Here is a 23250-nt window from a genome sequence, read left to right on the forward strand (position 1 = left end):
TAAGTAAAACGTTTCCTCTTAGTAAATCAGAAGAATTTTAAACAACTTGATGAGAAAGAGATTCAGAGCAATGTCTGTTTACAAAGATAAGGGCTCATTCCTTTTCATTCATATTTAATTACTTCAATAGTGGAAGCGCAAACCTTAAGTGAAAATGGAGTTTGTAGCTGAATTTGTTGGCATTTGTTGGGCTAGAACAAAGGTCTGGATGATCCCTGCAGGGAGAGGAGAATTTAAACAGACAGGCTCAGGGATTTTCACCAGGAGGTTTCCCATTACTGTGGAGTCTTTGACCCTCAAGCTCATTAAAACACTGAAGCATGATCAGGGGAATGGTCTTATCCCAGCTGCACCTCCCTGCCCTCTCACCACAGAAAGCCAAGGATTAAGGTTTAGCACTTTTCACCTTCGCGTAGCACTGCGCGGTCTTTCATGCATCCTTAAACATGCATGTGTTCGTTATTTAAATATTATTCTGTTTGACGTTGCTCTCTGGGTGCTAATAAACAATTTGAAAACATTTGATTGGGAGCATTGTTTATTTGAAAACAGAGCAGTTTAAATTCAACAATTTAGTGGTTGTTTGCAAGTATTTCATCCAATCACCGATCATACCATACAAGAGAATGCTAGTTAAAGTGCACTTTGCCCTTTCTAAGGAAGCAGACTTAAAAATGGTAATATAGTGAAATTAATCCACCTTACAGTACAATTTTAGCACAGGCAGCAACTAGGCAATGACAAAAAGAAAATGAAAGATGGCTCAGAACGGTCAGTAGTATGCATATTTTCTCAGAGTCATCGAACAATAGGAACGGAAGAGCAGAGAAGACAGGAGGCCAGCTGTATAATGAAAACGCACTAAGCATGTTCATCTGCTGGCCCAGATTCTCAGCGGTGTTAAGTCTAGAGTCTAATGCAGTCTTGGGATCAGATAGAACATTATAAATTCAGGACTGCTTCAAATGTGTAATGGAACTCTCTTGGCACAATTGTTCACAGTAACTCTATACACAGAACTTTTAAACAAAACATGTATCTGCATTATATAATGAATTTTAAATATACCTCTTTTTATTTTCTTCAGTGCCTCCACTTTAGTTTCAGTGACTCTAACACATGTGTTCAGCACCTTGGCCAAGAGTTTCATTGACTAATACGCTGGACTTTACCTTGATCAGCAGTACCTCAACTTAAGTTTGTGTTTCTATGCCTCTCATGCATCCTCTATCCCAAGCAAGCCATTTTAGCTCCTATCCCTTAATGCTACCTTCATTTTAAGTTAACTTTATTCTGATTGGTTGTCCCTTGCAAACAGAAGGCTTGAACAGGAGGTGGGTGGAGCTTCTGTGCTCAATATCTGAAGCATTGGCCATGTTTAATATGAACATTCACCACTGTTGCACTATATAGATGACACAAAGTATGGAAAAGCATAATAAGTGTGTGATATACTATAGTTATTGAATAAAAGAGTCACATTCTTGCACAAAAGTATTTTAACTACTCTAATCTGACTTTGTACTTAATGGAATTTTTTCTATTTAACATTTTTCTGCTTAACATTTTACCATGGTCAACAGTTTTCAGGGCCTTAACGTTGGACTCTGTTTTGTAGTTAAACATTTAAAATCATGCTGGAATGCAGTCTGAAAAGCTAGAATGATAAAAATCAGATATTATTTTCTTTATATTAAATATATTTATTGTTTTGACACAGTTTATATCTTTCGGCATCTGAATTGTCACATATTTTCTCGCACTAACCTTTAAGTTGTAATTGCGTCTGTTCTATTTCAATCTATAACTGTGGCATCGAGATTCTTTGCATTTCAGTCTGAAAAATCCACTGACAAAGAAAATTCCACAAAAAAAGCCAACACACATTCTTTTTCCCTTTCAATTAAAAAAATGTGTTGCACATAGATTACACTGATGTACACAAGCAAAAGGAATGTAATTAGTTTACCTTGATTTGCAGTCTGCACTGCCTTCACCTCAGCATGAAAATCTCCAAACTTATTTCTGAGATTTTGTCTACCATTCATTTATATTTGTTAGAAATTTGGGAATAAATATTGCATGACTTCAACCATGACTTCTGGCAAATATAAATCTCGAGGTAAGATGAGATTATCTTAGAGGAGAGCAAACCTTCTTTACTGGTTTTCAATAATTTAACTTGTTTGTTATTACCATTTCTTTTGATGCTGCTCCATTTGTTTGCTTTGGTTCTCTATAAATCATTTCAGTCTAGGCTCCAGTTCTGCTCAGTGTGAGAAGAATAAATATGAGTAGAGTAAACAAATGGGAAGAAACTTAAAAAAAAAAAAAAAAGAAAAGAAGTAAAATATAAACTATAGAAACAAAAGTACCACCTACACATTACACTAACAGGAGCTGCTCGGCCATGGTTCATGCCACGAACCATGAAGCTCCTGGTGCATGGTTTTTCTGCCAGATATAATTAGTGCCAGAGGAGATTTGGGAGTCTGCAGTTACTGAGTCAGCAGAGCATTGGTGACTTTTATGCACTGTGCGCCTCAGCACTTGGCGACCTCGCTCTGTAACATTATGCTGTTCCTGTGGTTCCTAAACGCCTCCACTTTGCAATAATCCCACTTACAGTTGACCGTGGAACATCTAAGAGGGAAACTATTTCTTAACCCCTTCGGTCACCGTGTACACTGTTGTGTACATCACTTTCTGTAGTTAAATATTTCACTGTAATATTCATTTTCTGACATCTCCTATGTAAAAAAGATTATGTAGGCAGAAGATGATTTTTGTTCCCCACCAAAATTCTTGTATGGTGACTGAAGGGGATAAACAGACTTATTGCAACAGTGGCATCCTATTATAGCATCACACTCAAATTCAGTGAACTCTTTAAATCGACCCATTTTTTCACAAAGGCAGACTGCTAGCAGACTGGCTAGGTGCTTCACCTGTGGCAATAGGACTGAAAACACGACCCATTGGCCCATTACTCTCTTTCCATATAGTGTAAATGCCAATGCTTGTAATAGCCACTGTGAAAGGAAAGGTCATCAGATATTCCTATTTTGATAAGAAAGCGTTTACAGAGGATGATTTTGTGGGTACCCAAGTATGTGTACCTATGTAGAACAGACAAAAAAAAATAATCATACTGCTGATTCTGCCAGGCTCAGAGTCTCAGTGCCAGCTTACATTAGCTGATGGCACATCGTGTTGGCAGATCTTATAAGGAGCCTGCTATACTGTAACTCCTTCAGTCTGCATACAATTTCTGCTCAAAATGTCTTCATCCCAGCTCCACAATTTCATGTTATTTTTGACCTAATCAATGGCATTGATGCCTGATCTATGCTGTGAGGTGGTCCTGCTGACTTCCCAGAACACAGCACTACCATTAAATCGAAATTACTGTAATAACAATCCTATTTTCACTAAAGTGTTCCTGAGAGAATTTTGAGTAAATTATGGATAGGCTTAGAAAATCAAAGAATGCATAATTATACATCCCACTGCGTCATTCTTTCATTCACTGATAGTTCATTTGGTCTACTTCACACTTATGACACAAGGAAGTACAGTTTTTAGTTTTAAGTCATTTGGATGAGTGACCTCAAAGTATACTTAATAAAAGAGAAACACGCACATCCAAAAAATTAACCTGGGTGCGGGATCCAAACAAAACTCAATGAAAAAGGATGAGGTCTGCACACCAACAAGCTTCTTGTGAAATTTTAATCCATCAGTATTTAAAAGAAGTAACGTTTGTTGGTGTGCGGACCTCATCCTTTTTCATTGACCTCAAAGTATAGCATCTGTAAATAATGGCAAAGCACCCTATTTAGATGTTAACAGTGACCACGTGCTATCAGCCATACAGTCCCCCAGTAGGTGAGCTCCACTTTCTTCTTCTAACAGGCTCACTTCGTTGTCATCTATCACACAGAGAGCAATCAAGGTTAGGCAAGAGATCTCTAGTGGTCATGTGAAGAAGTGCATGTAAGGCCTGAGGCGGTAAATGCCACGGTAAGCCAATAAACTGACCTTTGACGTATGTCGTTAATCCTAGAGAGGTGTGTGTTTTACCTCAAACCATTATCTTTCTCTAATCAAATAGTTTTGGTGCCTAAACAAACTCAAAATTTAGATCCGAAAACATGCCTGAATTCACGTGTCATTCCATGTGTCAATTCAAACATCACTGTTGGGATAAGAGGCTTTCCTGAAACCTGCAAGCAGAAATCGCCCCTTTCTAGACAACAATGGGTCCTTGATAGTTCCTTCGTTAGGCTCTTACACAGTAGTTTAGACAAAAGACAGAACTGAGTATAAGGAAAGGCAAACTCACTTGATAACGCTTACGTTCCACTTTTGAAGTTCCTCCAGTTACTCATAGGTGTGTCTCAGCTCATTTCCATGTTTATACACAACAGCTATCATCTCCCTGAGCTGAGTAAGGCTATGCGCTTCAGCTGGCAGCTTATCTTGAGTATATGTGATAGCAGTCAACCTCTGTCCCAGGACATTAGCCTCAGACAGCAGCAGCCAAACAGCATGAGTAAAAGAACCTTCATCTTCATGGTCTGTAGAGTTGTGACGACTGGGGGATTTGCAAGAGGTGTTTTTAGAATTACATGCCCATGTGAAAGGTTATGCAAGGTTTGCATGTTGTTTATGTGATACTCAAAATCTGTTCTGGAGAATACATGCACGTCCAGAGTCAAGCATAGAAGCATTATGATAAGAGGCTTTTGCGTACTAAAAGACCAAGGAAAAGTAATTACACAACGGCTTTGTAAATATATTTTGTTATCTTTTAACAAACACTTGGAACACTGGAAATATCTGAAAAATGTTGTAGACTGAAGAAAACTGATAAAGCAACTCGGCCCGTGATATTGTCGTTGCGTTATGTTAATGTTTTTTGCTAATAACTTTCAGAACTGTAGTGACATTCACATTGGTCTATGCACGGCTGTACATGTTTGACTTTTGTGAGAGTAAACATGTGGATACACTGTGTGTCCAGCTGGCTCTATTCAACCCTCAGGACGGTAAAATGACATTGCAGTGCAGAGCTGGAGGGGTGTTTGTCCACTGTGTGTGTTTGTGCAGGTATGTGGACTCCTGTGGGAAAGGCAAAGGTCAGGTGTGATGCAGTGAAGGTTGTGATGCAGAGCTGATCTGCTTCCACACACTTAGACAAATTGCAATCCACCTTATTTATGTGTTACTGTACCTACAGTGGATACATTGTGCATTTTCATGTTATATGCTGTCTAGTCATTTTTGTGTTGTGGTACTAAACTGGAGGTGTGTCCCAGGGCGGGATGTGTGCAGCAGAGGTCAGAAGTTATTCGCAAAAGTGCCTAAAGCAATACGACAGCAGACTGAAGCTCTTTTGTGTGTGTAGATCACCGAATTTTCCTGTATTTCTACCTTATATGTATATACATGAATGTGTAATCCTAATATGTGTGCTGTATGTGAGTCAGAATTGTGTGCATGCCGATGTTTCATCAGACCATTGCAAGGGAGGCCTGCAATGGTTTGACGTGCCACTGGGTGTAAAGTTTAACTACAGTATGTGTGTCTTCTGAGTGTTGTTACTCTGGCTAGAGCAGGTGAAAGCATTAACCTTTAGCCAAGTCAGTGTAACCCAGAGGATCTTTCTGTCATTCGAGGAAATGTCACAGTCGAAAGAAGCTTCCTAAGAGCTCCCCGTGGAGATGTGTGCGCTTTTAGTGTTTTATGCTGCATCCTGAGCTGTTGTCAGTCCTCACAAAAATGCACAAATATTTTTAGTATTATAAAATATTTTTAAAAAAGTAATTTGATCGTTGCAGGGGATTCAAAATGTAGACGACTCAGGGATCACACAACTTTTATGGCAGTGACGATCATACTCTTGCTTTAAGCTTTACTTTGTCTCTAATTATTGTATGAAGAGGAAAACAATTAGACGTGAAATCTGTTTTTAATTTATTGAACTAGATATTAAAGGCTGCTGTCAAGCATGCAAGCCTGTGTCAGTAGAATTTTAACATGCAGGTGGATTTCAGTTTCTTCCTTTACCACTTAGCAACTCATCAGATATTTTGAAATAGCTTTTTGTGTGAAAATGTCAATTTGAGTCATTTTATACAGCAACTGACCAACATCACAGAATAATTACGAAATAATTATACCATCTTTGTTTACATTTGTTGGAGACCTGTTTACAAATATTACAGTACTTGAACTTACCAAAGTAAGTTTATGACAATTTGTGATATAAAAAAAGGGTTATTCAAGGTTAAAATCAGAGTAAATTCTAAGCAATTAAATTGTCATTCCAGCAGATGATTTTTTAAAGAAAATTTTAGGTCCAAAATTCATCCTGATACCTTTTAAGCATATGACTGAGTGAGGAGGTGGAAGTTTGTGGGGACCTAAACTTCAGGTTTATAAATCTCATGCATGCATTTGAAAAAAAAAAAAACACAAAAAAACCCCAACTTGTCAGTGTTTGTCTTTGGTCGGGTTTTTTTTTTTTTTTTTTCCTTCAATAGAGAATTACTGTTTTAGTTAAACTGAGCTAAACCTTTTCCTCTTTTTTTTTCCTGCACAGATCATTGCATATCAGCCATATGGTCGCTCTGTAGACTGGTGGGCATATGGAGTCCTGCTCTATGAAATGCTGGCAGGACAGGTAAGTGGTACAAACCCACAAACACCCTCACAGTGGAACTTTGCTTGATACAAAAATTGCTGACACCTTTACGCAGAAACAAGTTTTCGCACAGATTGCTCACACCTACATTTTTCCCACGTATAAGTTGCCCACAGCGCTGCTGGTACCTAAACGCATTCAGGTGGTCATGATTTGTAAAGATCTCAACACCAGCTCAGCATAAACACATATGGCATAAAAATATAACTGACTTTCAATGTATTGTGTTTAGTTTACTTTTGACCTGATGCATCATGTTTGTGTGCCCGATTACTTGTATCACTCCTTACATAGTCGCATTATTATGATATGAACATTATTATTCATATTGTCATAGTCATCAACAACTCAACAGAAAATGACTCAAGACATGAACTATTTGAAGTGAATCATCTTCAAAAATAAAAGAAAAAGTATAAGTATATAGTTTACATTCTCTAATTAACTCAGAGAGCAAGTGGCAGCTGTTAAACAATTAACAAAGGTTTTATTCAGATGTTCCCTTACTTTGTTTGTCCCTGCCTTGTGTGAAATCGGGTAAAGGGGGCATGACGCAGACAGGCTACCTCTAGTCGAAGGGGCCAGCGGAGTGGAAATGACGAATAATTCATTTTATGGACTGTCAAAACACCCACATTATGGTTACTGATGATAACAACCCAGTGAGGATGGAAAAGCTGGGTCATCCACTCCATTTTCCCTGCAAGGTCTTTCGATGAAACTTATTCTCTGCTGGTATTTTAACTCCTTTTTCATGTCTTCACTGTTCTTAGTGTTTTGTTTTTGGCTTTATTTTACGAAACTCTGTTCAGTTAAACTTGTTTTCTGTTTTTCTGCTCTCTTTACCTTTATTCATAAAAGAAAAGAAAATACAATCAGCAAATATTAAGAGAACAGCAACTGCTTATTTATATGGTGTGTGCCCTAACTCACTGACCATTGTCCTTATTCACTCATAGCCTCCATTTGATGGTGAAGATGAAGATGAGTTGTTCCAGTCCATTATGGAGCACAATGTGTCCTACCCCAAGTCGATGTCCAAAGAAGCTGTCTCCATCTGCAAAGGGGTGGGTAATATTGTCAATGAAATATTATTTGCTGTTTTATCTGGGGGTTTTTGTGGTACAAAAACACTAGGATAGGCAGATCTGTTTGGTACAAAAGAAAAACACATACCTGTTTTTATCTTTTTTTTTTTTTTACATTTTTATTTTAAAACATATTCAGAAAAAAAACAGTTCACCTAAACCATTAACTATGAAGCCTGATTTGTAAGTTTTATTGTCCTGTCCTGGAAGTGTTTCCTCTTTCATTTCCCTGACAATCCTGTAAACAAGCTCCGCATCCTTCACACTCTTCACTGAAGCTAAAATAAATGAGCCTCCTGGAAGAGGGCTACAAGCTCTTATTGCTACTTCAGTTTTTTGAAGAACAGGCTTCGTCACTGACCAGTGTATGCTTTTTTTGGCTTTCCAGCATTAGAAAAAACATACGAGAAGTCTAGCTTAATTTGCAGGAAAAATGAAACGTAGGCTCTTTTAAATACTATCCGGGAACTCATCTAAAAGTCCCTTTCCTATTCCTAACTCAGTCCCTATGTCTATGGCTTATATATTATTAAAACACTGAAGGCAAATTCTAGTGGATCATTCAATATATTCATCACAAGTGAGTCTGAAACACTCGGCTCCCGAAATCACTATGCCTTACTTCAGTAAAGGTTTATTCCAAGGACACTGCCATTTATTAAACTTTCAGTTTCATATGTCTAAAATACGGAAGTAGTGTGGGACTTTGCACAGCCAACCACTGGAGCACATTACAGAAGACAGTCATACAATATTATATACATGAGGTACTCAGGTATTATTGAGAGAATTATTCCAAACAGAAAAGTGGATTTTAGAGACACATTTCCACAGATTCCACTGTGTATGACCACATGGAAAAAGTGTACTGTCAAATCGAAATCCCTCTTCAGCTAGTTCATCTGTGGTGTAAATTATTCAGGGGTCCTTTCTGTCTCATCAATTTTGAAAAAGAGTGGATATGTTTCTAATTTATAGCCAAGATTATCATGCATCAGGAAGCACGCTTACACAGTAACAATTTAGGTTACAGGGCCGTGAAAAAGTATTTTCCTCCTTAGTAATTGCCCCCCCTCATTAAATCATGAATGAACTTGATTAACCACATTTTTTGGAAAGCTGAATTAAATTTCACTAGCCACACCCAGGCATGATTACTGCCAGACCTGTTGAATCAAGAAATCACTTAAATAAAACCTTTCTGACAAAGTGAAGTAGGTTAAAAGATCTCAGAAAGTAACACATCATGCCATAATCTAAAGAAACAGATGAGAAACAAAGTTTGGGAAGGGTTACAAAGCCATTTCTAAAGCTTTGGGACTCCAGTGAACCACGGTGAGAGTCATTATTCACAAATGGAGAAAACTTGGAACAGTGCTAAACTGGCCGACCCAGGACTGGCCGACCTACCAAAATTATTCCAAGAGCGCATCAACAACTCATCCAGGAGGTCACTTGCCTCAGTTAAGTTCAGTGTTCATGATTCAACAACAAGAAAACCACAACTGACCAAAATGAACACAGAGGCTTGTCTCACATTTGGCAAAACGCACCTTGATGATCCCCAAGACTTTTGGGAAAATAGTCTGTGGACTGAGGAGAAAAAAGTTTAACTTTTTGGAACGTTTGAGTCCTGTTATGACTCGTATAAAACTAGCACAGCATTTCATAAAATGAACATTATACCACCAGTCAGACGTGGTGGTGGTTGTGTGATGGTGTGGGGCTCCTTTGCTACTTCAGGACCTGGACGACTGCTGTAACTGATGGAACCATGAATTCTGCTCTTTACCAGAAAATCCTGAAGGAGACCATCTTTCACGAATTGATGATCCTGAAGGATCATCAATTCGTGATGCTCCGGCGTGGCCTCAAACAGGCCGTTCATGCTCGGAAACCCTGAATCAAAACAATTCTGCAAAGAAGAGTGGGCCAAAATTCCCCCACAGTGACGTTAAAGACTCTCTGCCAGTTATCGCAAACATTTGATTGCAGTTCTTGCTGCCAAGGGTGTCACAGCCAGTTATTAGGTTTAGGGGGCAATTCATTTTTCACACAGGGCCAGGTAGATTTGGGAAGATTTTTTTCCCCATAATACATTACATCATCATTTAAAAACTGCATTTTTTGTTTACTCAGTTTATATTTGTTTAATATTAAAATTTGTTTGATCTGAAAAATGCAAAAAACTAAGAAATCAGAAAGGGGGCAAATACCTTTTAATGGCACTGTATAGAGAGATTGTTCATATTAACTCAACCAGCCATAACTACTAAGGTGTGTAACTTCAGACCAGTTTCTCTACAAATATATTTGTTGTTATAGCTTTTTTTTTCTTTTGTATTATGAGTATTTCACATTGCTATATCTCTGGTCTGTTGTGTGCACCAGTTCATGCACATATCTCAAAATAATGTTACTGGAAAACCTAACTTGACACAGTATGTGCAGTTGTATTATTTTAATGGAGATGTTTAAAATGTGGGGCAGAATTTAGAATTTGTTGTGTTGGCTCATTCCTGGCCTTGTTGGTCACTGACCTCGTGGAATGCGCTAACCAGGACTGTTAGCAAATTTGTTTCAGCAACTACTGGTAAATAGCTACTGGATCTCCACAGAGGGGGACTGAGCAGTACAGAGGGTCAGTGCAAGTCAAGCAAGAAAAAAAATACTGGGACATTCCTACTGTTTGCCTAATTTTATGTCAACACACGAATGTTTTGACAGCATAAAAAGAGCTTCTAGGATGCTTACCTGATAAATCGACTGAAAAAACAGTGAAAATATGAGTTTATTCCTTCACCAAATAAACAACAAGGCAAAACATGCAGTCATTAGACATCAGATGTAAAGAAATAGTGGTATGTTGATGCATGTTATTTCTGAGGTTGGCCTGAATTGATGTACATTACATATGACATCTGATAGCTATCTATGAAATTACATTTAGATTTAGTAGTTATACTTGGAACATTTTGTGACAGAAACATGCACATTTATGTGTTTCTGAGCTTACAGTGAATTTAATAGTGAAACTGGCAGTAGTTTTATTTCTGTCCAGAGGCTATGCAAAGTCAATGAGCTGTGCATTAATACGCTTTGTCTCCCTGTCCCTCCTTCGACTCCACTTGTTTCTCTTTGTCCCCCTCTGTCCTTTCTCCTTTATTTTTCTTAGCTTTGTGTGTGTGTGTGTGTGTGTGTGTGTGTGTGTGTGTGTGTGTGTGTGTGTGTGTGTGTGTGTGTGTGTGTGTGTGTGTGTGTGTGTGTGTGTGCGCGCTCGTGCAAGTGTAATACAAATTCTATGGGGGCATAACTGTTTGCAGTCATATTTTGGGCTCTTGTCTCCTTTTCTGCCTTTTGGGAAAGAAATGCATTTTAGGGTGAAGACTTGGTTTAAGGTTACATAGGATTAGATAAGTAGTGCTAGTGGTTAAGTCTAGGGTAGGTCTCCAGGAAATTAGTGTGAGTCAGTGTACTGTTCTGTGAAGTGAAGGAAGCAGAATTATGTGTGTGTACTAGTCTTGGTCCAATTCCCTGTCCCAACCCTTGTTTGACATGGCTACTGCACTTCTTCTCAATGGATATATATATATATATATATATATAGATAGATATAGATATATATATATATATATATCTATATATATATATATATATATATATATAGGTTAAAATGACATTCCTGTTATCCTTTTTTCACCTATATATATATAGATATATATATATAGAGCTGAAAAAAGGATAACAGGAATGTCATTTTAAATTGAGAAAGCATTAGTCATCATTCTTTAAAAAGATGATTATGATGGTGTGTCCTCCCAGGTTTGATGCATCATGTGCTTTCTCTTTGAATCGCTTCAAATTCTCCTTTTCTCACTTTCTTCCAGATTTTCACCTACCTCTCCCCTCTCCCCAGTTCACTCAGATTTGAACAATTTTATGTTCTCAGCAGGAACAGCAGGGCGGCTTCAAAGTTATGTAAACTTTTGGAACATGTGCAGCTAAACTGTTTGCTGACAGTTCATGATGTGGTAAAGCTGTTGAGGTTTGAGTGTTAACTGTTGGCAGACAGAATGATCAAATGTTCCCTATGAAATGTCAACACTTGATTTGCAGTTTTCTGATGGTAATTTTACACCACAGTTATGCAAATTTATTCAAGTGCTCAAGTTTCAGGATGGGCTTGAGTGTTTGATCCTGTGGTGAGGAAGCAGTCCGTTTCAAGGACATTTCAGGGTGTGTCATTTTAATGGTGACAGCCATACGATTGCGGCAGGATACTTTCTTGGTGTCACCGACAGGCCGGTAAAAGGCTGCAAATGACTTTCTCTTCCTTGTCAACAGCCGTCTGGTGCACTCTGCCAGCTGAATGCATGCCACTGGCTCAGATGTGACTGAGCCCACAGTGTTAATAAAAATCCTGCAGGTTTAAAGTCTGGACTGAGTGAGCCATTAGCATGTTCATGTATCAAAGAGACATTTTTCTAAAGTCTAGTAATAATACCGAAGGACACAGTGTATCTGACTATGGTGACTAAACATGTCATATGGTCTAGAAGAGCATTAATCACTGATTAGGGATTTAACTGAAGATAAAATGCAGTTTTTCATCCTTGTGTGTCTGTGGGTGCAAGCGCATGTACTCTACTACATACCACTTAGAGAAGCACACCCTGCACAAAATACCAAAGTAAGGAAGCCATTAATTTAAGCATTTAACTCAGTTGCATAGAGAACAAATTAGTCATTTTGTCTTTGGGCTGTCAATACTGAACCCCGTCAGGCTCTGCATCCATCTCCAAATGAGCACTTTCCCTTCTGTTGCAGTTCAGTAAGGACAAATCACTGCACTAAAGCAAGACAGCAGGTGCAAAATGTGTGTGAAAAACATAACCGAGTGAAATCACACACACACACACACACACACACACACACACACACACACACACACACACACACACACACACACACACACACACACACACACACACACACACACACACATTATAAGCCTTTGATCAAATGTTTGGTCTGCATGTTTCCAGCTCCTGGCTAGTTTGTTCTATGTGTGTAGTCACCAAGAATATAGAGCTTCCTCAACTGAATACACATCAAAGTAACATTTAAGTTGCTTGCATTTTGTATTGGACACTTATTTTTTTAACTAATGCCACTTGCTTTCTGCTTAATTTAAACCAAGGACAAGTTGATGTTGGTTTTGCGTCCTGTGGGTACTTGCATCTTGTTTTACTTTTTTAACAAAGCCGTTCGTGGTGCGATTAGAAGTGGCAGCCGTTCTCTAAAGGCAAAACATGCAGAGGAAGAGAGGGAAAAAAACAATTATATCACTGTCTTTTAGACCCATCTGTTTGGCTGTCATTTGGTGACCTAGAAAAGAGGTGGAGTCACATTATGAAACACAGCAGTGGAAGAACAGAAGTGGAAGAAAAATAAAGTAGTTTATTTATTTTATCATGCACTTATACTGATCATCTTCAGAGAAATAAAACCAAGTACCAGTGTTTCAAGATTTTCTGTGTTCCACAATATTAAAATTAATACTTGAATAAAATGAAAGTGTATTTTATTTACTTCAGAAACTGAAGAGAAGGATTTGGGATTTCTTTAAAATTTAAAGCTTATGCATTTTGTTCAGTTTTTTACAAAACCACAATTATTATTATTATCATCCTGAATCTAACTGTATCTTTTATTTTTTTTGGCAATGACCAGTTGATGACTAAACACCCATCCAAGCGTCTGGGCTGTGGTCTTGAGGGAGAGAGGGACATCAGAGAACACGCCTTCTTTAGACGTATCGACTGGGAACGCCTGGAGAACAGAGAGATACAGCCCCCCTTTAAGCCTAAAGTGGTAAGTCTTAATGCACACATAGGCTACGTATATAGAATTAATGCAACCAAGGTTAAGATAATTGGTAGCCTTCCAAAATAACTTTACCCTTCATTAAAATAAAGTCCATAGTATTGATCTGTGACAAAGATAATATTGATATTTTTGTCTCTATTTACATATGGGTGCATTGTGCAAAGTGCCATACAGCAAACAGTGACACATTTTCTAGAAGTGAAGTAATGCTTTTCTTTTTTCCTTGGCATGCATTGCATCTCAGTAATTTGATTTGGTTTTTGCATCCTGTAAAGGTTTTTGTATACAGCTTAGATGAAAAATCTGGTGCACTGATAATAACTACATTTTAAAAAGTGCAATGGAAACAGTTGAATTAGACATGACATACAGTGAACTTGTAAACTTTCCCAAGAGAGATTAACAATCATTTTAAGTGTGCTGGCCATCCTTTCATCTTGCTGCACCATCTTCTTCTGAAATGGTTCATTGGCACCTGACTGGAGACATAGTATTGTCAACTATTTACCCTCAAGCACTCAATTTCCAGCATTCACATCTTTTTCTGATTTTCTGGAAATTTGCTTAAAAGTTGCACTACATTTGTAGGGATACAGTTACAATAGTGTCTAATAATTGTGTCACCACTACTCCCTGGACACAACACTGCAGTTTGCATCATGCACACTGATGGAAAAAATAGAAAGCCTTTTTTTTTTAAATCATATCACTGTTAGTCTTGATGCATTAGTTATTTTTATTATTATTATTTTTACTATTTGTCAGTGATTTATATTCTGCCAACAACAGCCCCTCTCTGCACCATGTTTTATCTCACACATTATGTTTAATGCAGTTTTTAGGATAGAAATTCTACTTTTATATCCCATTAACATTAGAAATTAATAATGAGATAATAATAATAAACGTCTTTCCTCTCAATCTTAAGCACATGTAAAGCCATTACACACAAACAAGACAAGTAGATGAATACAAACTCGTGAACTTCATATATCTTTAAAGAACAGATGTGCTTATCTCTACATGACAAATCTGTTATGGCAAGACATCTAATGCCCCTCTGCTGTGTTCTCTTCTCCCCGGGGGACTATCTGTTCTTGGCTGTTTGTTTACAAACTTGTATCTCAGCTTTCAGTCAAATTTGTCTCAATACACACAATAAGTGGATAAGTTACTAGTTAAACTTATCAGATTACAATAATGCAACAATAATAATGCATCTTCATGATGTTTTGTATTTTGTATATCTATTCAATGAAGGTTATATGAATTTATATATTCACAAATTTGAAATGTTTATAGATCATGGTATCAGTATCAGATATTTATTACTTGATGTAGTTGTAAGTTATATTTTCTGATGTATTAAAGTTTGGGAAATCCAGTGATGCTAAATCCGACTTAATGGTTTATCAGTGGATTCATGTACACAAGCACAAAGAGATTTCAGATAATCCTTATCTATGCATGTCATACAGTGTGTTTACTTTCCCAGGGGGTTTATTAGCATTTGATTTATTTTATTTTTTAAAGCACTGCAAAGGCCTTCCAAACAGTCTTTCTTGGTAGTGTTATAAAACATGCCGCTCATTCATGTTCTTGCATCCAGAACATGAACATGCTGTCACATGATATGAATTATTATTTTACAAGGTTTGTATTAAATGAATTTATTGCTGTGAAGGAGAATTGACTGAAAACTCCCAGATGCCACCTTCCTCTCTGGCCTTTCCCCCCATCACATGCACACACACACACACACACACACACACACACACACACACACACACACACACACACACACACACACACACACACACACACACACACACACTTTTTATCTACTGAGCAAACAAGGCGTTCTTCTGTTCTGTTCTTGTGTTCTGCTTTTTAGCATCTGTGACCAATCTTATCAAAAATATACCTGGAAAAATTAGTTTGGAAGAGAATGAATAATTGTCCAACAAGCATCTATCTTTGATTTTGAGCCCACAAGGAATTTGCAGCTGCCAGTGGAGGTTTATTGGGATCAGCGAGAGCATTTAGAGGGTTAAGGGGGGATGTGAGTTTTAATTACTTGTCATACACCTTTTAAAACCACCAACAAAATGCCCCCAGGCATTTCCAAATCCATATTTCCATTCCATTCCATCCATCCATCCATCCATCCACTTCCGCTTATCCTGTTCAGGGTCGTGGGGGGGCTGGAGCCTATCCCAGCTGTCATGGTCGCCAGCCTTTCGCAGGGCCAACACAGAGAGACAGACAACCATTCACGCTCACATTCACACATTGGTGATTCTAAATTGCCCATATTTCCATTAAGAAAGAAATTTAGTTCAAATGGAATAACAGTTCCTAACACCATGTGAAAAGGATAGCAAAGAAGCCCAGGATTTTTCTTACCATTAAATCTACAGCCGTGCAAATAAACTCTACAGCAAGTCAGTGTGACTGCTTCATGCCTCAGAGCTTACAATAAGTCTCCGAGGAATGAATCCTAAAACCCTGACAAATAATCTACATCTTTTAAAAAAATTAATTCAGATACACCCATCGATAAAGATCAATGTTTTTACACACCATTGTGATGGTTTTGTCACTTGGCTGCATTTCTTCTGTCAGGTGTGCACAAGTGAGCATTAGGATATGACTGTCATACAGTCTCATTTTTATAGATATACTTTTTTTTTTACTGCCCTTGCCTCTGATGGAAAATTTTTACATAGTGAAAGATTTGATTAAATTCCGTTTAATAGTATGAAGATGGCTACACATTTCAGCAGTTACTGCATGAGCACCACACTTTCACACTTCAACAACAAGGAAAATGCCAGCATATATGTACTAGATGTGTTGTTGGCGCTCCAATGTGTTGTTTTTGAATATAAACAAGACCAGTGGTATTACTGTAGAATTTAATGTCACGCTGACTGAATCATATGTTTAATATTCATGTGTAGTTAAATAGCTGATGTAATGCGACTGCAGTCCATTGTAACCCATTAAGGGTGACTGACAGTGCTGGGAATGTATATTAAGAATTTAAAACACACGATGGAGAGCCTTGCCACTGGAGTAATCCACTACCCACTACAAGCCTCAATGTCATAAACATAGTGAAGGGAAATCAGTCTTAGAGTTTTCAGTGTCAGAGATTTATCCTCACACAATGACAGCAAAACCAGGCATAGGACTGCTTATTGGCTTGGAATAATGAATATAAAAGTTACATTAAACATAGCCTGAAGTCACCCTGGTATCCAGTGAGCTGTGTAAATTCAAATACAGCATCAACATAATGCTCATTTGTATAGTTAGAATAAAGCTGTAGGCATACGCTGTAAATGGCATGTGTTTAGTTAGCAATTAGTAATTTCAAAGACTCAGATCTCAGTGTATAGTTATGAAGAGCACATACTAATCATGTAGAGCATGTACTTTTGCAGACTTCATGTAGACTGCATTTCTTTAAACAAAAAACATAAAGTAGGTCACTCAGTGTTGTGTATATGTGTGTTTGTGTCCATTACATATTCATTTTGTAGTGTTCTTCTGTTTCAACCCTCAAGGGTCCCAGTTCCTCTAATAAGGTGAATCCTGATCTCTTTGCCCATGTAGTCTCCTGCTGAGTGGATGTGCTGGGTTTTCCTGAAAATGCTGCATTTGCTTTGTGTTTGTATGTGCAGGTAAATGTGTGCATGGAGGAAGGGTAAAGAAAATGAGGGTTAAGAGAGATTAAGGAAAAAGAGAGGTGGAATCGTTCCTTGTATTTACGCCTCGTCTCTGTGTCCATTTGCTGCGTGCAAGTTTCTTGCTGCGTGGGGGGTGTTAATCAATATTGTAGAGAAAAAGAAAGGTTTCTGTGCTTGTATATTTGTTCCTGCTCAAGTTGCAGGCAGGCGAATGCGTGCAAATGTTCATGCTCTTTGCGTAGTGCATGCTTGCATGGTTTTACAGTAGTTATGGATGCAGATAAGTTGGAAAGATGACAGAGATGGAAAGAGAGTCATAAAACATTGCTGAATGCTCCCTGCTACCATGGAAATACACTCTAATAGCCCATCATGTCCATCTCCCTGTGCTATTTAATACAGTGTTGTTTCTGGTTTCATACACCTCCCTCTCACCACATCCTAGTCTATTCCTACTTTTTAATCCACTTCTCTTCTTTCCTTTCTCCCTGTGCATCTTTCCCTGCTCAATCTTACTTCATCTGCCTTATGACAGCTTTGGAATTGTAATCAATACACTAGTTGCACCCAGCTGGGAGACTTTTACCATCTGTATCTATTGGACCGTGGTGTCAGATAGCATGGAGGACATTGCCTGTGCAGTAGAATGATTGCCATTGCAAGCTCAGTTAGTGTTGATCCACTATTCCATTATTGCGCTGGATGCTGTGACCGTTAGCTGTCTGCTGCAGGTAACGGGCATACAATTAAATGTTAGCAACATTCAGCTAACAGTGCTGGTATTTGCTGTGAAACCAGGCTGATTTCTTGAGAGTACAAGACACTTGATACCCACACGTTTGACACCTACTTGTGGATGGACGATAGTGTTTATGTCAGAAAAGTAGGTCAAAGCTGCTGATTGATGGTGAATGAAGGCAAGGATGCAGGGCAAGTCAGAGTGGGAGGACTTAGTCATTGCACAGAAGTCTTGGAACATTGTCCAAGGAAGGGATGTGCATGGCTCGCAGGATACACGCACAGGCACACACACACACACACACACACACACACACACACTGAGAAAATGATGGCAATATAGGTGAGTTTTGAGTCACTGTAGCTCTGGGAAATATGAGGCAAACACTGTTGCCTTTTGACTGAGTATATTCGCCTTTCCTCTTGCAGGTTTGAATTAAATTTGAGTGTTTTTAAGCTGTGCATTTTTCTCTTTTGTTTATTTATTTATTTTTTGTTTAGGATTAAGAGGAACTATATCTTCTGTTTATCACATTTTCCATAAAATCTTTTTTTTATTTTATGGAGTCAGTTAAATCTTGGATTATGTATTACAAGCCAAATTTGTAGACAAACTGTTTGGGTTGAAAATAGTCCCCTGTATGACCTTCTGCATCTATTTAGATCCTGCAGAAACTGATAATAATTAAAGAACCTCTTTTTACAAGTTGAATTCATTGGAACACATTCAATGTTTGTCATATAAGCATTTGATTTTATCTCAAGTTTTCTGCACAAGTAATCATGGGCTTCAGCTGTACTTTGTGATTTAGTCACATTATGGCCTTGTGAAATAAGGCAGTGAAAGCTAAAAAGCAAAGACATTTCCCTATAGATAAGCCTTCCAGAGATCCGAAGCACATTCTGCATAACCTTTTCTTCCACACTTTTTTAAAATGTAAGCTGCGGTCAAATGACTGATGTCCTCCCTTAAGTGGTTTACTGATGTTGACACACTAGCAATCCAACAAAGAAAACATAATGTTTGGAAGAGGATGAGAACAGAATGCTTCCCAGGCCATTGGCTTAAGGGAGCAGAAGGCAGAGAAAAAGAGAGAAAGAGAGAGCATCTTGGCACAACTCTTAATGGAGGCAGGCACTCATTTGTCATCCTAAGTAGCTGAGTGTTCTTTTAATATGCTTGGGCACAGAGGCGTGCACGTCTGTATGTGTGCAGTCAGACAGGGAGGGAGATTAAAGACGAGAGAAAGTAGGTCAAAAACCCATGTAGGACACTGTGTCACTATGTATGAGAAGATGTATCAACAGCATCATAGCCTTGGTCTCATCCAATAAGGGTTAGCTGAATCACATAGTAAAAAAAATAGGAGTTGTAAGACCAGCCCTGTGCTTTTCCAACCGGGCAAGTTTGTGTGCATAAGAAGTTAGAAAGGCAATAAGACCATGTTTCCAATATGGTGGGTCATAACTTAATTTTCTCCTTTTGTTTTTTATTCTCTTAGATTCTATGGAAACAGCTCTTATAAAATAAGAGTCAAAGTCCTTTAGTTGGAGTGTGATGCATTCACTCCAGGAGCTGAATTTAATTCAGCACTCAGTGGTGAGAGGGGAAAACATTTGAACACAACATCTTAACCACGCTCACAAATCTAGTTTTCTGTTAAAAAAAAAAAAGGGGGTGGGGGGCAGACATATGCTTTAAGTACACACTTGTTGGAGTATTGCTTGAGAGCAGAAGCCTGATGTCACAAGGTGTTTTGTGGTCTAGAAAGGAAAATCTTGGTGCTGGAGATTGTCATTGGAGGTCAGAGATAAGAATGTGCTTCTTCACTTGAGTGATGGATTGCCAGTGATGGATAGAAGAAGACAAGTGGGCAGAGGGACACAGCAGTTGAAGGATGCTAGAGATTACCCATCAGGTGCCTGCCGTGTGGGAAAGAGAAGATCCCGGGGCCACACAAACACCGACACACACAGAGCCACATCTTGAAGTGCGTCTTTGCCCTCTATCTATCTACTCTGACAGGGTGGTGATGGCTTAGAGCGAATGTCACCTGTCAGCAACAACAGTCACAATCAAAAAACCTCAAACACAGAATACACACCTCTCAGAAACATCGGTGTCTTGTGTTTTTATTGTATGTTGTGTTCACATCACCTGGCGTGCTCTGGGCACAGCCTCTCTAAAAAAGAAAAAAAAAGAAAAAAAAAGTAAGAAGAAAATAAAAATAGAAATGTCTGCACCTTCATACTTCTGCGTGTTTACTTGACAAACAAAAACAGACATACCTCAACACACACATTCAAACAAGGAATTGCTGATATACACACTGGCAGTGATATAAATTTAAACATACATACACTTTGGCAGATAGTGTTATCTTGTTTGTGAATGGAATGTAGGACAACAGTGGAAAAGGTCAGTCAAAAGTTTCAAATCCAGGTCACAGTCAGTCGTGCGTTTAAACTGCCAAAATACTAATAATTAAAACTGATTGAAAGGGACTGAAAACAAGGCAGAGAGTATAGAATGGCTGTCCAGGCTCTCGCACCTCTAATACTTCTAATACCTCTAATTTTCTCTCTTTTTTTCTGCAATGGATAATTGCCAATATAAATTAGTATGTCCTCTAAGAGAGGTTGTGCAATTGCTGGTGTTTAGTAGTCATATCACTTATAATCCAGAGAAGGAACAGATGCTGTGATGGTGGAGATTGCTGTCTGCTGAAAAGTTTTGAAGTAAATGTGACGGGTAAAGCTGGAGTCAGTACATGCAAAGAGGGCTTTGCTTATCAGAGGACAAAATCAAGTTTAAAGTGTCACTACTTGACTAAGTAGTTGGGTTTAAACATGTCCATGTTTTAATATTCTGTCATCAGTACCATCCAGACTACTTTGAGGTACAACTGAAAATGACAAATTTTTTTTGATGTGCCCTTGCTGACTAAATTAGTGTTTCCAGACTCCCTAAATTAGTCCTGCCTTTGAAACAGGAAACAAACAACCCTTTTCAGCTCAAGAGTAAGCAATAAGCAATAAAGCTTGTACTCCATGTTGGCAATACCTGAAAATTTAATGTAAAATAATGTCTTTTTAGTCACAACAGTCATTTGAATTTAATGCACCAATTATTTTTTTGTATTACAGCAGGGCTAAAGGTGCTGTGGTTGCTTTCATGTTATACTGTTATACTATCAGTCAGCTGCAGAAGTAATAACTAGTGACTCGAGTATAAACGCTTATCAAGTTGTGTACTGGGTAATAGAATATGAGCATGCATGCATTTGTGAATTTGTGCATCCATATACAGTAAGTGAGGTCTGTGTGTAGGTGGACTAGCAAATGAGGATAGAGAAGGATTTTGTTTGCAGCCTGTTTTCATTTTTTCCTCTTTCCTTACTGAGGACAAGGAATATTCGTTTTATTTTCATTAAATAAGATTACAATATAATATTTTAAAATTATTCTTAGAATTTGATCCAATTTATCTATTTGTCTCATTTATTTATTGTTTATCACTGGGTGAGCATGAACCGACCCTAGGTGAATTAGGTGAGGGGAAGGACATTAAATGATGAGGCTAACACAGAAAGATAACCATTCACCCTCACATCCACACTGAGTGCGACATTAGAATCACCAGTTAATGTTAACATGCATGTCTGTGGACTGTGGGAGGAAGCAGGAGTTTATGGATGGAATCAGTTAAAACATGCAAAACTCCACACAGAAACACCACAGCCTGCTCGGAGGTTCAAACCCACAATCTTCAGGTTTTGAGTGCTACACAACCATACCACTCTTGTCTTTAATCACTACCATTAGGACTAAATAAATGCTAAATTTCAAACCTATACTGTACAAAGCATGCAAAGCCTTGCTTCAGTCATGACAAATAACATTTTATTTCTTTCTTGTTTCGTTTACTTTTATGCCATTGTATGCCTGCAGTTGGCGGACACACTCCTGAACAGATGACCCACAACAGACAATCACAGAGGAACACTGATAACTTTGAATGGCATTCACAGAAACATTACTGGGAAACACCATAAAATAGATTAGTTTGGAGGAAGATATATTTCTGTTCTCTAATCCTACATCTACATGTATTATAAATGTTGCCTGAGGGGAAAAAAACAATTCATGTTATATTGCCATACTTTAATTTACAGTGCAAAAGCAACATCGATATTTGCACTGCAATTCCAAACATTTGTTTTTATTTTTTAAAGCTGTGATCTTAAATACAAAGCATTTTTTTTTTCATTTGATGAGAAGAGCAAAAAAAAAAAAAATTAGATGCACACTCACGGCTCCATATATGCAAGTTCTTCCTTTGCTGAGAAATTCTCTGCAGCGTTACTGCATCCATCACGTGACACGATCTTATTTGAGTACCTTCTCATGTCACGAGCACACTTTTGATGTCAGCTTGTTACATATTGCACCCTGCTCATGAATATACTAATTAACCCCTTTGTGACTTTGTTGCACCTTGACGGTATTGTCAATCTTATGCTGTTAATATCCTACGTGAAGCCAAAAGAAGGGCTTTGCATTATAAAAGGTTGCCAGAGGTTTTGGAAATACAGTGTTCCTTATGCCGGCGGTCCTGACACCATTTGCTCTCATAGAATCAGTTCTCAGTCTTGTTTATTTGAAACTGGATTGTCGCTCCACAGCTGCGCCAATGTTGGTTCAGTATTCAGATGGGTGCATTGTGATTCAGGTGAACAAGATGTGGAGCATGTAATTTGATGCTGTTACCTTTCTACCGCATATAGACGTAGAAAAAGTGGGGGGATCAGGTGTGCGATATTGTCCATTTCTATGCAGGCCAGAGGCAAAATGAAGATAGGTTTTAATTACAGTAGTTGACAGGTTAAAGCAGGAGCATTCACAGTTGTTGCTTGTTGCACATTGTCAATATACCCAGGCTAGTGCGATTTTATTTTGTGATACAGTATGAATGGCTAAGACACAAGTAGTGGCTAATGATGTTTGACGATGACTGTGATAATACGTGTCCTGTGCTTTGGGCGCATTTATGTAAAATTTCCAAGTAGTTACAAACAAATTGTGCTGAATGCAGTGGCTGCTTCCCACACAAAATTGCTGTGTACTTGCC

General features: G+C 38.2%; 1 protein-coding gene across 1 annotated transcript in view; it reads left to right on the plus strand.

Annotated features, from left to right (window-relative positions):
• The window catches only part of prkcaa (protein kinase C, alpha, a), a 142496-nt gene that overhangs the window by 113326 nt on the left and 5920 nt on the right, over nt 1-23250 (plus strand). Inside the window, exons 14-16 of the mRNA XM_030741718.1 lie at nt 6608-6688; nt 7669-7776; nt 13531-13671. Coding sequence (XP_030597578.1) covers nt 6608-6688; nt 7669-7776; nt 13531-13671 — 330 coding nt within the window. The remainder of the gene's footprint in view (nt 1-6607; nt 6689-7668; nt 7777-13530; nt 13672-23250) is intronic.

Source organism: Archocentrus centrarchus, chromosome 1, assembly GCF_007364275.1.
Source record: "Archocentrus centrarchus isolate MPI-CPG fArcCen1 chromosome 1, fArcCen1, whole genome shotgun sequence".
Lineage (NCBI taxonomy): Eukaryota > Metazoa > Chordata > Actinopteri > Cichliformes > Cichlidae > Archocentrus > Archocentrus centrarchus.